Here is a 17,721-nt window from a genome sequence, read left to right as displayed (position 1 = left end):
GGGTCATTTGTATTTGATTTTTTTTTTAAATTAATGTTGAAGGCTAAATTTATTTGAATTTTTTTTTTAGAATTTGAACTAAAATGATAAATTTTGTAAACATTAAAGGCTAAATTTGTTGAATTTTTTATATTTAGGATCAAATTGATAGAATGTCTAAATATTAGAGGGCTAAATTTATTATTAGACCAATAAAGAAGTCCACAATAGCTTTTTGTCACTCATCTAACCACAACTAATGGGAGAGTGACTAAAATATCTAATTTTGAATTGATGACTAAATGAAATAATTAATAGTTGGTGACCAAAAGAGAACCAAAGACATAGTTGAGTGACTATTTTTATAGTTTACCCTAAAGTAAAATGAAAGGCATAATGATAAATTTAGTTCTAGTGCTTACCTTTTTCTTTTCTTTTTTTTTTATGTCCTCAAGCTTCTTTTTCTTTTCTTTTCTTTTCTTTTTTTACAATGCTTACAACTATTCATAATCCCTTCCCACATTTAATTAGGAGGATAAACGCGTTTTAGCGCACTCAAACCCACAGTTCTCCTGCATTGGCAACAATACCAATGTCAATCGAGTTGAGACACTAACATGAAAATTCACGTACAATCCACTCAAGCTTCATGAAAAGAATATAAAAAAGTTAATAAAACATATTTAAAAAATTCTAACAGATCTCAAAATGTTTATAGAATTTTAGCTAGTTACATTAACATGTTATAATATTTTAGTCATTGAGTCGTTAATTGTCGTTAACGATGTATAAGCTGACATGGCAGGATAAATCATCATTTCAAACAAAAATTTTAAGTTAAATTATACAATTGGGCATCATATTTTTACGTTTTGAACAATTTATTTTTTTCTTTTCTATTCTTTTAACTCTTTTTTTCTTTATTTTCCATTCTCTTATGCTTCTCCCTTTGTTTTCCTCCTTCTCTATCTCTTTTAACATAATTTTTTTTATGTTTTTCATTCTTAAAACTTTATTATGTTTATGAAAAAAAGAAAATGTGAGAGCTGAAACCAAAATAAAACTTGCTTCACATATTCTCACCGACAATTACAAACCATCATCATTCATCATCGTTTTAATTAACCAATTTGGATCTCTCAATGACTTAGTTCACAAGCTTGCCTCAATCAAAGATCTCGCTAGTTGTGACTTAATTATGGCAGTTCACCTTCAACAAAGTTTCTTGAACCCGTTCCCTTAACCTCCTAACCAATCTCCACGACCACCTTATCTATCTTACCTACAATATTCTCTCCCTCTTGAAATTATGTTGTTTTACGGATTCTTCAAACGAGCTCTACAGTCTCAATGACTAAAACGACCACCATATGAAACTTACCCTCAACTTTATCCAAACCAGTTTGGTTCCATGCTCCCTTTCACTCTTCGATTCATCCATGCTCAACTTTCCAATCAAGCTTGTTTGGGAATATCCAAAAAGGTGTAGATCAATTTTATCATTCGCTTAATTTTATTCGTCAGAAAAAGAAAAGAAAAGAAAATGAATACTCTACACGATTTTGTAAAAGTTTGGAAATGGAAAAATATTGTTTTGAATATAAAGAATTCAATTTATGTTTAGATTTGATTAAGAATATGATTTTTTTTTATGATTACTTAGATCCAATTTTAGTTTTAAAATTAGGTTATATTCAAATCGAGATCTGATTAAAAATGATTGATATTCGGTTTTGAGTGAAATTCAATTTAGGAATCATGCGAAAGAAACAATGACTTGGTTTATTCGGTGGGCAAATATTATGTTTCTGCAGTGAAGAATATGATAAGAGAGAAAAATAAAGGGGAAGAAGAAAAGGAAAATAAAGAAATAAAAAGAAAATTAATTGTTAAAAAAAAGTATAGGGACTAGTTTTAACAAATAGAAAATATTGAAAAACTATATTAAAAAAATGGAGAAGGGGGGAAACAAAGGGAGAGAGAAAAGCGCATGGAAAATAAAGAAAAAAAATTCAAAGAATATAAAAGAAAAAATTAAATTCTCAAAACGTAAAAATATATGGACCAACTGTATAATATAACTAATTTTTTTGTTTGAAATGATGATTTAATGTGTTATATCAGCTTCCCATTATATTGTTAATGACAATTAATGCTCAGTGACTAAAATATACAACACGATAAAGTAATTGATTAAAGCGTAATATTTCAAACCAAATGACTAAAATGTAATCTGAAACAAATAAAAATAACTATTTTGATAATTTATTTTTTTTTTTAAGAAAAGACAAACTACTATGAACGACAGTAAAAAAGATTCACAAGGGCTTTTAACAAATTCAACCAATCAAAACAAAAAGCGTACAATAAAAAGTAAAAATCTTTGAAATAATAAAAGAATCAAATGTTTACCTCACATGGTAAGGGCTTGTCAAGTACTACCATGCAGAAGCAATTTTGGCATAAAAAAACATTTTTGAGAGAAAAGTTATGCTAAATAAGTAATTTATTTGTGAAATTTTTTACTTTTCAAAATCATTTTTAGTCAAATGGATGACCTAAAATTTTAATTTTTTTTCCCTCTTAAAAATACTTTTAAGTACTTAATTACTTTTGCATCCCTCGTCGATACTTTCCCTTTTTTTATTTGGTTATTCCTTCTTTCATTTTATTTGCTTTTTTCATTTTCTTTGAATTACCTGCTTGGAGTTGCCCTTCTTTTTCAAGGTGTGCTTTCTTTTTCCTTTTTTATTTTCTTCTTATTCATTTTAGTTGCTCTCTCTCTCTCTCTCTCTCTACTCGTCTAATCCGGTCTTATCGTTTCAACTCCCTCTTTAACTTTCTCTTTGTTTTCCTGAATTTCAAGTTAAGCTCTTTTTGCTTGCCTTCTTTTTCTTTTTTGTTTCTCTTAAATTTTTTATTTGGTTGTTGACATTGATTCTGTTGCTGGATTGTATCTACAGAAAATAGAAAAAGAAGGCTAAAAGCTCTATTACATGTGCATCTCGTTCACGAAATTTTGACGTCTGAAAATAAATTAATTTGGTTGCTTTAGATGGTATTTATGGTGTCTGTACACTGTTGTTAACGAAGGATTAAAATGTTGTGAATTTATGATGTTGGAAACTTTCTTAAGGTTGGAATCAGGGGCGAAGCTAGAACAAATTTTTAAGGGTGCGAATGAAAATTTAATTTTTTATAATCTATATCTTTATAATTTTTAAAGAATTAAATCAAATTTTTATAATTTTAGGGGGCTAAAGTACAATTTTACATTTATTAATTTAAAATTTAAAAAAAATTCAATGGCCTAAATATAAATTTTCCTTTTTAAGGGGGGCCAGGGCCACTGCCAGCCCCCCCTTGTATCCGCCTCTGGTTGGAATTAATGGTGTCCGAATGGTATTTTATTCTTGCTTAAAGGTTTATATATTCTAATTAAAAATTTAAAATAATTAATATTAATTGTTTAAAAATATTTAAAATTTATATTTTATATATTAAAATATTAACAAGAAATTATAATAAAATATTTTTTATATTCTTATTAAAATATTATAATATTAACTAATTTTAAAAACATTTAAATTTAAATTTATTAATTTCATAATATCGTCTAAAATAAATAAATATTTTATTTATTTTAAAAAACTTCTTTTACAGTGATATCAAAAGTTAGATTTTAAAGCAAAATTTTCAAAAACATTTTTAAAATTTTCAAAAACAATCATAAACTAGCCACAGCACACTTTTCTGGTTCGCACAATTGTTCGTTCTCCTTTCATTTTCAGAAAGGCGTGTAAGTTTTCTTTGTTTGACTCTTTCCCCCATCTTCTTAAGATGGAGTTCAATATATCATGGGTAAAATCCAATTGTATATCTTAGTGTTTATAGCTTAACAATGGATATTTTTCATTTATTATCAGCAACTTCAACTGTTATAGTATTTAGCTTTCCACTCTTTCTTCTCTCTCTTGGATGGATTTCCAAAGTCGTCTCCAGAAACACAAAACGAAAGCCTAAACCACCAGAAGCTAGCGGCGCATGGCCGGTTATCGGTCATCTCCACCTTCTAGGAGGTTCCCAACCAATCCACATTACCCTGGCCAACATGGCGGACAAAAATGGACCAATCTTCACTATTAAGCTCGGTGTGCGGAGAGCTTTGGTGGTGAGCAATACTGAAACAATTAAAGAGTGTCTTACCACCAACGATAAAGCCTTTGCCACTCGTCCGAATCTTACTGCCTCGGTTCTCATTTGCTACAACAACACCATGCTTGGTTTCGCCCCACATGGACCTCATTGGCGTCGAATGCGCAAGTTCGTTAGTCTTGAGCTCCTCTCCAACTGCCGCCTTGATAAGCTCAAGTACGTTCGAGAATCCGAGATAAAGTTGTCCGTGCAAGAGTTGTATCAGCATCGGAACAAAAGCAAAACTATTGGCTCTGATAAGGTGTTGGTAGAAATGAAGAGATGGTTTTGGGATTTAACTCTTAACGTGATTCTAAGGATGACTATAGGGAAGCGAATTCCGAGTTTCGGCAACGATGAAGAGAGTCAGGTGCTGAAGACGGCCTTGAAGAACTTTACTGTGTTGAGTGGGAAGTTTGTGCGTGTCTGATGCTTTGCCGTTTCTGAGATGGTTAGACATAGGAGGCGATAAGAGGGCCATGGAGAAGGTAGGCGAAGACCTAGACCGATTCGCCGAGTGATGGCTAGAAGAGCACAAGCGAAGGAAATCGTCAGGTCAGTGCAAGGGCGGGGAAGATTTCATGGATGTGATACTTTCTAACCTCAAAGATGAAGGGGATCACCATGCAGATACCATCAACAAAGCCACCTGTCTGGTAGATTTTACTTCATTTATAGTATAACTGATGTTAGATTTTGATTGTTTATGGCAAACGTTAAAGAGCCTTGCCTGATTTTGCAGGCTCTGGTTTTGGCGGCTGAAGATACCACAGCGGTTACATTGACATGGGTCTTATCTTTGTTACTCAACAACCGTCATACATTAAACAAGGTAGTAAATGAACTCGACATCCATATCGGTAACAATAGGCTAGTGGAGGAATCCGACATGAAAAATTTAGTATACCTTCAAGCAGTCATCAAGGAAACAATGCGTTTGTACCCTGCTGCACCACTCTCGTTGATTCATGCAGCCACTGAGGATTGTAGGGTTAGTGGTTACCAAGTGGCGGCAGGCACATGGCTGATCACCAATCTTTATAAGCTTCATCGGGACCCAGGAATATGGTCAGACCCAGAGGAGTTTAGACCCGAAAGGTTCATGACAACCCACAAACATGTTGACGTGAAAGGGCAAAATTTCGAGTTGATACCGTTTAGCAGTGGAAGAAGAATGTGTCCCGGGGTTTCATTTGCACTCCAAGTGTTGCACCTCACGGTTGCTAATTTGCTGCACCAGTTCGACTTTGCAACCCCGTTAGATGAAGCGGTTGATATGCGCCAAGGACCAGCTTTGACAATTTTCAAAGCTACTCCACTTGAAGTCCACATCACTCCACGCCTTCCTGCTTCTGTTTACGACACTAGCAGCTAATCATGTTTGATTATTAATATTTAAAAAGAAAAAGAGCTTTGATTATTAATAGGAAGAGTATTATAAAAATATTTCCATGTTAGAGCCATGTATGTGGCTTTGGTGGTGGTTCCACCTGCTTTGGTTCATCAAATCATGGATGTTTGAAAATAATTTTTGTGATATTTTTAGTGTAGGATTTTTGTGGAATAAAAATCTTGTCTCCCCCACTTATAATCTCTTAACACGTTTTTCTTTTCTTTACTTCAGATAATTTAAAGTAAAAAAACAAAAACGGAAGTTAGAGTAGAAGATTTATTAATTTCTTTGATATGAATCAAAAGATTGAGGTACATTAAATGAGTGAATCAAGAAATTAAATTTTTTACTTCAATTCCATAATTTTTTCCTGGGGATAAAATTGCTACCTAATATTTTAAACTGTAAGGCACTTTGAAGATGAAGAAATACGGAACTTTCAACCAAAATAACATACCCATCTTTCATCACATTACAGTCAGCAACTTCCTCTGCAAACTAATTTAGTACAAGTGTAAAAAAAGAATTATCACAAAACATTCTATATTATAACTTGGATTATATTTTTAGTTTTTTTATTGAAAAAAAATAGGCAAATAGAAAAGTGAGCATTTTTAAATGTTTATTTTAGTGTTTTATATATAAAGATTTATTCAATTTGACTCATATTTTATTGAAAGTAAAATAGAAAATTAATAAGATTAAAGGGTAAAAAATCTTTAATAACAAATTAAAAATAATCAATTAATTATTTTAAAATTTTTAAAAATTATCATAAAAATAAACAAATTTTATAAAAAGATTATAAACAAATCTTCTTCCCAACTTTTTCTTCTCTTTGGAAGTTACATAAAAATTCCATTCAAAATGCAGGAGGGTTTCACTTTGACGTTGGGTATCCTGAATTGACAGGAAATGAAGGCCATGTTGGTTTTCAAGAAAGTCAAATGTCTGGACGTGGACCTCGAATTATGATTTTATTTTATAAAAAATAAAAAACATATTTTAGTAATATTTCAATTATATAACTAGAGTAGATAAAGGCATTGTAAATATATAAAGAAGGAAAAAAATAGTTGGTTTTTATCTGATGCATTGTAAATATATAAGTTGATAAATGAGTTAAATTTTGTGTTTGCATTAAAAATGTTTGAAAATACTTAATAATAATAAATGAGTTTTAATAAAAACCCAAAACAAAAATTTCAATTTTTTATGTTAATGATCCATGATCATAAACTATTACCCATTCAAAAAACACAAAATGAACGATCTCTTCAATCTCTCTACTACACGTGGCATCATACACAGAATCCTGTATCTCCTTACGTTCCACGTGGTGAATCTTAATAAGTTTTTTGTTGAGAATTACACGTGGCATCAAAACATTGTGGGTCAGTGCCACCTACTCTGGCTGCTTGAGCTGGTGGAACAGGCGGTCTCATCAGATGCGAATGGGGCAGACACTGAATCGAATTCGAAACAGGCATGTTGCTGGTTCTTGTTGGTCGCTCTTATCTGGGCAAACTCCGCAACGCTCCATGCCTTGACCGAATTATCAAGGCTTCCACTGTACACGATCCACCGCTGCTCGCTCCTGGATTCTTGGTTCTTTTCCACAGCCAAGCACTTGACAGGCCCCACGTGCCCCGTCAGCACCGAGTGGCATGTGTGGATGTTGCCGTCCTTCCTCCAAACGCATATATTCTTATCAGCCGATCCGCTAAACATCAAATTCTCAGTAGCCTCAAGGCAAAGAACGGCCTGCTTGTGCCCTTTTAGGACCCCGCCGTGGGATAATTGCTTTTCAACTTCCCAGAAATTGACCAAGCCGTCACTGGAGCCACAGTACAGAACTGAACCCTGGGTGTTGATTGCTAATGCCGTAACTGCAGAATCTTGTTGTAAAAGAGTTTGGGACAACACATGCTTCGCTCCTTTCCGCTGTTGTTCCCTTTTCCACACTTTAACGGTACCATCAGCGGAGCCAGTGAAAACCATTCCACTCATGATCGAAACCACAGAGTTAACAGCGTCATCGTGTGCACGAATCGATTCAAGGCATTTGGAATCTGAAATTCTCCAGACTTTGAATGTCCTATCCCATGAAGCAGAGTAAAGAAGACCTTGTTCCACGTTCAGGCTCAAACACGTCACCGCATCTGCGTGTTTGATCCATAGAGCCCGCTTATGCTTCACTTCCACATAATTGCTGGGTTTAATGGAGCTTTTAAGGACGTCTTTGAGAGTGGGCAAAGTTCCAGCTCGTTTATAAATGCTAGGGTCCTTAGGAGAGATTTTCCAAACGCGAATCTTCCCATCTTGATGGCCGGTAAAAATCTTTTCGCCAGATATCACAATGGCCTTAACCAATCCACTGTTAGATTTGAAGCCCGTAAATTCTTTTAGATTCTTCCACACCCGAATGTTCTTACTATCGGAGCCGGTGTAAAGGAGATCCTTTGTGGCTGCCAAGGAATAAATATGACCCTCTTCACGTGTAAGCGAGCCGATGAGGCTGTTAGCTGGAACATCATTATCGGAAATGGCAGTTGAAGGTTTCATGAAAGAAGTGGTTTGGTTCCACGGTGACATGGTTATGGGCGAGCCTTCCAGACTCGTCCTATGGGCTTCGTAGGCAGGACCGGAAGTGGATGCGCGGCTATACCGCACGTACAAATCATCTTCACTCCCAGAACCAGGTATGGACATGTTAGGATAGGAATGCATAATGTTTCCAAACTTGGATCTCGGAAAGCTATCAGCCTCTGCGAACATTGTGCCCAAATTCTAGAAATACAAAAAAAAAAAGATAAAGAAAAAATGCGTAGAAGAGATTTGAGAGGATTATTAATTAATTAATTCAAATACGAAGAGAGGCAATGGAAATGATTGCATTTGCATCGCGGGCATACATATATTGCAATTACAAATGTGGGAGAGGAACTGTAGAGCGGATTTAGAGCTGTCAGATTTTTGATAACTGTTGGACCGAGCATATAGAAACAGGAACCATGCTCCAAGGAATCAGGGGTCGGTTTCCTAATAGCCTCTTGCTTCGTTGTTTTAGGATTTAACTTGCTATTTATTGCTGTTTTGGATAAATTTTTTTATTTATTTTTAACTTCAAAGATTAATGATAAGAAATTGTTTATAAAATTAGGATTTAACTTGTTAGCTATAAAACAGCTTTTGCCTGAAATGACATACGAAAACTAAAAGGGAGAAACTACGAATTGGATAATTATTGAAGTTTTTTAATTTTATAAGTGTGATTAAAAATCATTATTTAGTTTTTAGTCTCACCAGACCAGTTGCCAAGCAAGGAAACGAGTAGGATCTATTTTGTTGCAAACTACAATTCTTTTAGACATCTTCATTTTATTATTCTTTTTGGTAAAGTCTTTTTCAAAATAATACTTTTTTTTGTTAGAAAGTTTTACTAATATAAGAAAATACAATTAGAAGTATGAGTGTAAATACATATCCGATCAATTGTAATAGTATATAGAATTAATCAATATAATACACAACAAATGAAAAATCGGAAAATATCTACATAAGGTCTATGCACATGATGGGAAAAAGATCCGCACGTTGCAAATGCAAATAATGGGACTCACACCCAGGCCTTCAAAATCCGAAACCTTAGCCTAATTTAAAGTGATTAGTTATGTATTTTAGATAGGGGGAGATTGCAATTTAATTACCGAAACTAAAATGTCATCCTTGTATCGAGTTAGTCATTGTAACGTATCTAAATCCATTTAGATTATTCATCCAAATTTAAATTTATTGATCTGAAATTTAAAAGAATTTTGATAAAAATATTGGGCTCGATAAATGTATTTTAACAAAATAATTATACCCATATTTTTAAAGTCAAATCCGTTTTTAACATTATAATATTTATTTTATTTTATACTATTTTTATGTATTATGTGATGTATATCACATAAAAAAACTATATGTAAAATAATACATATTACTATAATATAAACATTAAAAAACATATATCAACAAGTATTAAGTGTAGTAGTAAGACATATGACATTTTAAAGAGAGAATATAAGTTTAAACTTTGGAGACGACATTATTAGGAGGGTTAAGCTCAAACTTCAATCATAGATCGTTAAACAGATGTAGAGAATACAAAAAAAAATTGTTAAATATTAAATTAAAAATAAGTTAATATTTTAAATATGTGAAGCTTGGAGTGTAAATAGTGATATTAACAAAACTAACTTTAATTATATCTCGGTTAAGCATGTCTTGAGGTCCAGTAACCAACCGGCTCATAATTTACTTAACTATGCATCTTTAGGAATTAACAGCTGCTCGATTTGGTGGCATATTCCACTATTTTGTATGGGTTCATGGCTATGCATTAATTCGTCTATTTTTGTTTATAGTAGATTAATTCATCTATGATTAGTGAATAATCAATAAGATACACCTTTTTATTATTCTAAGAGTGATCTTTTTTAAAATCAAGAGAGTGGTTTTTTAATAATATATATTTGTTGATTGAGTCTTAACTCGATTGATATAAGTATTGATGTCAATGCAGAAGGACGTGGGTTCAAGTGTGCTGAAGAATATTATCTTTATATTTATAGGTTGGAGAGAAGTTATTGGCAGTTCTAGATATTGTGTCAAAAAAAATAGATATAATCAAAACATATAATAAAATTAAAAAAATGTCTTATTTATATTAAAAAAATCAAGGGAAAAATTTTATAAAATATATACTTTGTTTCTTGGTAGCATTAACAATTAGACTTGTCAACAAGGTATGTGAAGGACCAAATCCGTAAAATAAAAAAATAAAAAAAAAGAGGAATATGTACAATATCTTAATCGATCCCTATGTAATATGTATCAAGTATTTGTGGGCGCTTAGTTTAACGTGGTAGTTTGGATATAGAAATGTCGTTTTGAATGTGATAACATCTTTGGTGTCTGAAAACTCAACGATATTGTAGCTGAGTTTATCAGTCCTTTTCCATCTGTACGAGTTATCCGAGAGCTGTGTCGGCAACCATGGCAATGGCAAGTCTCTATAGAACACGTCCTGCGTAAGGTTGACAAGGTGGCGGAGGCTGTACTGTTGATAGATGGGTATGATATGCAGATGTTTCAGACACCCCCTGCCAGTATTACTTCACTTTTGCAAGATGATCTTCCTGCAGGTTTTGTTGATTATATTTGAACATTATTCATCTTAGGATTTTGCCCACTTTCATTACCAAAAAAAAAAAAATTTAAAATTGCTTGGAAATCGGAAATTACAAATCTCTTTGAAAACCTCGTGTCTTTACATTACAAAAGTTAAAACCCTTGTAATAAAACACCTCGACAAAAATAAAAAAAATAATAATAATAAGCTTTATATAGAAATGAATCATTGTTCAGTCCAATTTTGGCCCGGGCCAAAACAAAGTCCAAACCACCAAAACCTAAAGCTACCCAGACCCACTAAAAACCCCAAGCCCACTAAACTAGCCCAAAACCTTAACAAAAAATAAACCTTCTAACCCAAGTGGCGCCGCAGCCTACCCTAGCCACTGTCAGAGCCTGGCCACCGCCTCGTCACATCCACCGCCACTTGCACTTGTAAGGATTTAAAGAGAAAGAGACAGTAAACAATAAAAAAAAGCATGTAAAATGGCTATAAAAAGCCAGCCCCAAAATACATTGTAACATTGGGGGAATTTTCATAAATACAAGCATTCGGTTTTAAAACACAAACAAAAAATAGTGATTCCAGTGATACCAAAAGCATGAGAATAGCACCAAATCAGGGAACCAAAATACCAAAAAAATCGAAATCGAAAGCCTAAGGTGATTTTTTTTTATTTCTGTCTTATTTTCGAATCTATTCCCCTTTATATTTATACACGCATAAATAAGAAGCATAAAGACAAAAGAAACGAATACTTTTCAAAGCGCCGGAAAAAGGGGAAATTATGACCTCCAACTGTCGTACACAGCGGTAGCCGGCAGCAGAGGCACGGCGAAGGACGGTGGCGACTGGCCGGAACCCTCGTCGGATTAGGAGACCTGCAAAGAAAATGAAAGATTTTTTTTTAAGAACTGATAACAAATGATTTTTTATTATTATTAGTTTTAACTTATATAGGCCATATAAAACGACGTCGTTTTGGCCGGCGTCCATAAGCCCCAAAACGACGTCGTTTTGCCCTTGGTCCGACCCGATCCGACCTGACCCGCCTCAGGATTCGAGTTTTTTTTAACGGAAGGGCTAATTGCACTTTTAGCCTTTGCGCTTTTCCATTACTTTGCAATTAATTTTTTTTGGTTTTAATTTTACCCTGAACTTGTGCTTAGATTTCAATTGGGTCCTACTTGATGTTATGCGTTTTTAGAGGGAGGGTTTATTGCCCGATTTGGTCCCTCCTTTTTGTTTGCACGTTCGATTTGGTCTTCTTCTTCTTTATTTATTTTCAAATTGGCCCCAAACTTTCATTTTAGGTTCAATTTAGTCTTTTTTTTGTTCATTTCAATATTTTATATTAAATTAACTAATTTAATATATTATTATTATTATCACTATTATTATTACTTTTATTTTCATTATTATTATTATTATTACTTATATTCGTTATTATCGTTATTAATTTTACTTTTCTTTTCTTTACTATTATTTTTATTATCATTAACTATTATTATAATTATAAATATATTATTATTATTATTACTATTATTTTTATTACTATTATTATATTGTTATTATTACTATTATATTATTTTTACCTATTACTCTTTAAATACACTCATTTTATCTTTATTCCTCACTTACATTATATATTATTTATTTATTTATATATCTTTTTACATCATTTCAAATTTAAAAAATATTTATTCCTTGCATGATTACCATTAATAATGTAATGACCCGAATTTTTACCGATACTGGAAAAGTGTAATTTCGGGTCTCCGTTTATGAAAAATGGATTCTAAATATTTATTAAAAATATTTACGAAGTTAAGTAAGTGATTAATTAAAGTCTAATAAAGTGAATTTAGCGTAATTAGGAATAATTAAGTAGAAGGATTAAATTGAATAAAGAATAAAAGTTTAATTATAGAATAAAGAAAAGTGAAGGGATTAGATAGGCAAATAAGCCAAAAATGGGTGACAAATGTATGGATAAAATAAGTTAAACGTGTACAAATATAAATGGTACACATGTATTATACACGTGTATTTACTTAATATATAAGTAAAATAATAATAATTAAAGTATATTATATTAATATAATAATATAAAATATAATAAATAAAAGACAAGTGTATGGTGATATATGGATACATATGTACTAATAATATACACATGTATAAATAATAAATAAGTATTATTTAGTAATAATACAATATTATAATAGCTAAATAAAGAAACAAAAGAAATAAAGAAATGAAATAAAGAAAAAGGCAAGAAAGAAGGCCACGGTTAGCAGGGAAAGAAGGAAGAAAAGAGAAAAGAAAAAGAAAAAGGAGAAATCAAGGTTTTAAAGTTTTAAACTTTAATAGGTAAGTCAATTTAGCCCTTTTACTTAATTTTGATGTTTTAAAAGCTTTAGAACAAAGTTTTGATGAAATTAAGTTGATATTTTGAAAGTTATTAGATTTCTAAATATTGTTCATGTTGAATAAAAAGATGAATTAAAGGCTAAATTGATAGAAATTCAAGTTAGAAATGATATAAGGATTAAATCGTAAAGAGAGAGTTAAGTTTTGATATAGTAAGGACTAAGTTGAAAGAAATTCAGAATTTAAGTTTTATGTTGAACATGAAATGCTGGAATTTATTTTAACCAAGTATGAAGATGAAAACTTAAGTTAATTTTGAAGAAAAAGAATGGTTATGGTGGAAGGACTAAATTGGAATTTTTGGAAAAGTTACATGGAAATCTTAAGAATGTGATATTAATGATCTTAAATGTTGTGTTAATTTTTCCGTAGCTAATATAGCACCGAAAGTGTCATCGAGGAAAGGGAAAAAGAAAATGGACGAGGATATCGAGTGGACTCGAGAATTACGGTTTGTATTTCTATAAACCGGATTTAATAATTATTTGTTGAATCTATTATTTAGTATGAATGGTAATAATAATTATTATTATGGTATTGAATAGAATAAAAATTCATGAATTATATGTGATTATTGATATTGGATTGAATGTGTGATTAGTGTGTGATTATTGAGAAATGAATTGAAATATTTACTAATTTTAAACATCGAAAAAAAAGACTGTTATTTAAAAGAAGACTGAAAACCCTATTAACAATGTCGGGCTAGTCGGATATAGTTGGCATGTCATAGGATCAGTGGAGTTAGGGATATTCCGACTCTGTGTCGATGAGACACTTTATGTGTCACCAGACTGTGACTGTTCGGGATTCGTTCCGAAGAGGTACTCTGTACTTAACTGTGACTGTTACTGTTACTGTTTCGGATTTGTTCCAATGAGGTACTTTGTGTGCCACTACTGTTACTGTTAGTGTTACCGTTACGGTGTATTCCGGCTTCGACCGATGAAACACTGTATTATATCCCTGGTATGTGGGTTGGATTTGGATTCGTGTATCCGTCCAGGTCCGAGTCATGTTAATAGGGGTAATGAAAAGTATTAAAAACTGTCTGCTACTGAATAATTGACTGATACAGAATAAACAACTAATACTGAATAAATGAATATTACTGATTAACCGATTATTACTGTTGACTGACTGGTACTGAACAATAAGGATCAATTGGTTGTTATCAAATATTGACTGTTATTGAAATAAGATAGTACAGAATATTGAATGAAAGGTGAATAATCAAGGATATCAAAGAATGAATGTTACTAATTTATTATTTATTGACTGTTATGTCTAAAAAGACTGCTTGATTTCATGACAGATAAAGATTACTGTATAGTAATAAAAGTATATTGAAGACCGATTAATAAAGTTTTAAAGCTAAACAATGAAGAGTAAATGGTTGAAGTATTAAGATTCTAAAGTAATGTTTAAAGTGAATACATGAATGTTGACTGCTAATGAAAGTAATTGTTATATTAATTGTTGAATGATGAAATGAAAGGTACAAATGGACAATGAAGGTAGACCGATCCAAATGGTAAAGTATATATGTTACGAGATTTAAATTAAATGACTGAAGTATAGAGACTATGAAGTTAAAGTTTAAAGCTCGAATGTATATATATGAATGACAAGTATTATTATTTAGTGATTTACAAGTTACTATGATTATTATATGACTTAAGTAAATGTTAAATTTCTTTTTAAAGCTCGAATGTATATATATGAATGACAACTATTATTATTTAGTGATTTACAAGTTACTATGATTATTATATGACTTAAGTAAATGTTAAATTTCTTACACTGTTCAGTAATTCTGTTTATAGAAATACCACTGAGTTCATTCTCAGCGTACGGTTTGTTTCCGTGCGCAGGTTAGGTTAAAGACAGATCGTCAAATCAGTATATTAAACCGATCCCGAACTCAAAAAGGTAAAGCATGTTAATTATCGGTAGTGGCATGTACCTAGGATGTCTTAAGTGTGTCATATTGAATCGTGATTGTAATAGTGAAATAAGTAAATTGATAATTGATAATGATACGTGATAAGTGTTTAAAGTTAAGTATTGGATAATATATAAAATGCGTTTGGAGTGGTATTTGTATTGGTTGTGGATTGAAATTTTCAGGGTTAGTAACTTGCAAAACGAAGCTTATCATAGGTCCACACGGCCAGGTCACATGGGCGTGTGATCAGATCGTGTAAGACACCCGGCTCACACACAAGCGTGTCGTTAGGCCGTGTGTCCCTTGCACCCAAAATGTTCTCTAACTAGCATATTGGAAATGCTACATGGGCTCAACACACAGGTGTGTGCTTTGGCCTTGCGAAATTAACAGATTCTAAAGAAAAACAACATGGTGTTCCCACACGGACGTGTAAGAAAGGAACAAGGGCGTGTCCCCTAGGTTTCACGGGCGTGTGACACTGTTCATAAAAGGAAATTTTTAAGTTTTCATGAAAATTTTTATAAGCTTCATATCGAACCCCGGTTGAATTCAAATGTTTATAGTAATCAATATAGGCCCATTTAAGATACAAAATGACATAATTTTAATTTACGTATCATAATTATCCCTGTTTAATGCATAAAAGTATTGAAAGGACTAGTAATGCTCCGTAATCCTGTTCTGGCGACGGGACGGGATTAAGGGGGTGTTACAAATATTATTATCATTACTATTACTATCATTTTTTTTAAATAGTCTTACATAATATTTATTTATTTACTACTAGTTCTTTTTTAATTTCAAATATTTTTAGCTTATTTATTATTGCCTTTTTATTTTAACTTATTCATTTTCTTTATTTATTTTATTTTTACTCTTATCATTATCATTCACATTCGTGTCTATGAATATTCTGTTATGTCTGTTAATATCGAAATTTGAATTTGTTTATGCATTCTTTATTATCTCATTTTATTACAACTTATGTTATATTAACCTTCACCTGACCCAAAATCGATTCTTTTATAAAGGCAATGATCCGTATTTGGAAATTCGAGAAAATCGTGTCCTAACTTACTGGGTTTTGATTTTTCTCATTTAACCTAAATAACGGAACATTCTTTTAAATAGCAATACGAGTTTTGCATAAAATGCTTACTCTCCGAGATTCGAGGTGTTGTGCCCTAACTTACCGGATATGACATCTTGTTACCTCGAATATCTAGTCTTTGTTGGACAGGAGGAGAGCGAGGGAGATGGCTCAAATATGCAAACCAAGTCTAATTCTTCGGTGCCAGAACTGTTCGATATTCAAGTGGCTGATTCCTCTGGTGGTTTAAATTCAAATAGGCACACTGCTATCTCCTTCAATGAGGAAGGAACAGTTGGAGGGGACCTTATAAGGAAGATTAAAGTGTCACCTTCTGGTGGTAATAAGATACGAAACTTGGGAAAATCGATGGGCAGTAAAGATGGGGGTTTTCGAGCTACTAAAAAGATTAATAAAATTACGCATGGGAAAAAAGGGGTTAATTTTAAACCTAAAAATAATTCTAAAATTCCTTTGAGTGATTCTATGTCTATGTTGGCTCAAACAGTCTCCACATTACGAAGTATTGACTCGAAAGTTATTGTCCCAGATCTTGGTAAAAAGAATTCAAGAATGATTTTTTATGTTTTACACAGTAAAGTTCTTTGGTGTTATTTTATTTTTATTACTATTTTCTTGTTTATTTTTATGGATTTAAATTTATCAATTTTTTCTTAGAATTGTCAAGGTTGTACGAGTAGTAGTTTCTACGGGCTTTCCTTGAGTATAATTTTGAGCATAAACCAAATATTGTGTGCCTTTTGGAACCGAGAGTTAATGGTAAAAAAGCTAATACTGTCATTGATAAATTGGTTTTTGATTTTTCTCATCGCATTGAGTCTATTGGTTTTTTAAGTGGCATATAGGTTGGATGGAAGGATAATATTTGTATTAATATTATTCATAATCACCCTCAATTTATGTTTCTTCGTATTCAGGGCAACACTGTTTATAACTCACTTTTTTATCTTTGTTGTGTATGGTAGCCCTGACAGAGTTAAAAGGAAGCCTCTTTAGGCTGACTTAATGGAAGTCTTACCTCTTGATCCTATACCTTGGCTTATTTTGGAGGATTTTAATGCTATCCTCTCTCCTAAGGATAAAAAAAAAGTGATTGATCCACGGGTAAGAGATGCAAGGTATTTGGTAATTTTGTTGAATCTTGTAATTTGCAGGATCTTGGATTCAGAGGTCCAGCATTTACTTGGCAAAGAATTAATACATATGAACAGATTGATCGGGCATTAGCAAATGATTCTTGGATCTCAAACTTTCTGCATACTTTAGTTTATCACCTCCCACGTATTAAATTGGATCATAGACTCATTCTTTGAATTCCAAAAGGTTCTTAACCTAAGGAGGTATTTGGGGGTGCCACTCTTCCATGATCGGGTTACTAAAAGCACTATGAATTTTATAGTTGAAAAAGTGATGAGTAAACTCCAGAATTGGGAAGCTAAAAAATTGTGTTTTGTGGGGCATGTCTGTAACAGCCCGAT

General features: G+C 32.3%; 2 protein-coding genes across 3 annotated transcripts; one reads left to right on the top strand and one right to left on the bottom strand.

Annotated features, from left to right (window-relative positions):
- The first annotated feature begins 3,734 nt into the window (after positions 1-3,734).
- Positions 3,735-5,772, top strand: LOC107953048 (cytochrome P450 82C3). 2 transcript variants are annotated; one of them, XR_005927199.1, is made up of 2 exons: positions 3,735-4,829; positions 4,916-5,772. XR_005927199.1 is itself a non-coding variant. In XM_016888272.2 (2 exons), exons 1-2 carry the CDS (start codon positions 4,755-4,757, stop codon positions 5,546-5,548), a joined length of 708 nt encoding a protein of 235 aa, XP_016743761.1. In that variant the 5' UTR covers positions 3,748-4,754; the 3' UTR covers positions 5,549-5,772. The 2 variants fall into 2 exon arrangements, 1 of the variants encoding a protein (XP_016743761.1); XM_016888272.2 differs by having other exon boundaries at positions 3,748-4,829.
- Positions 5,773-6,684: 912 nt separating this feature from the next.
- LOC107953049 (protein JINGUBANG) lies at positions 6,685-8,635 on the bottom strand. The gene has a single exon (XM_016888273.2). The coding sequence runs from the start codon at positions 8,342-8,344 to the stop codon at positions 6,962-6,964; it is 1,383 nt and encodes a 460-aa protein (XP_016743762.1). The 5' UTR covers positions 8,345-8,635; the 3' UTR covers positions 6,685-6,961.
- Positions 8,636-17,721: the final 9,086 nt, after the last annotated feature.

This window comes from Gossypium hirsutum, chromosome A05, assembly GCF_007990345.1.
Source record: "Gossypium hirsutum isolate 1008001.06 chromosome A05, Gossypium_hirsutum_v2.1, whole genome shotgun sequence".
Lineage (NCBI taxonomy): Eukaryota > Viridiplantae > Streptophyta > Magnoliopsida > Malvales > Malvaceae > Gossypium > Gossypium hirsutum.
Note: the sequence above shows the minus strand (reverse complement) of the source record. Positions and strands in the feature narration are given on the sequence as shown.

What these genes read in the sequence shown, in the direction of transcription:
- LOC107953049 (XM_016888273.2), bottom strand. Translation starts at nt 8,344, where the DNA reads ATGTTCGCAGAGGCTGATAGCTTTCCGAGATCCAAGTTTGGAAACATT.
- LOC107953048 (XM_016888272.2), top strand. Translation starts at nt 4,755, where the DNA reads ATGGATGTGATACTTTCTAACCTCAAAGATGAAGGGGATCACCATGCA. An exon ending in TCAACAAAGCCACCTGTCTG is followed by an intron (nt 4,830 to 4,915) that starts GTAGATTTTACT and finishes CTGATTTTGCAG; the next exon opens with GCTCTGGTTTTGGCGGCTGA.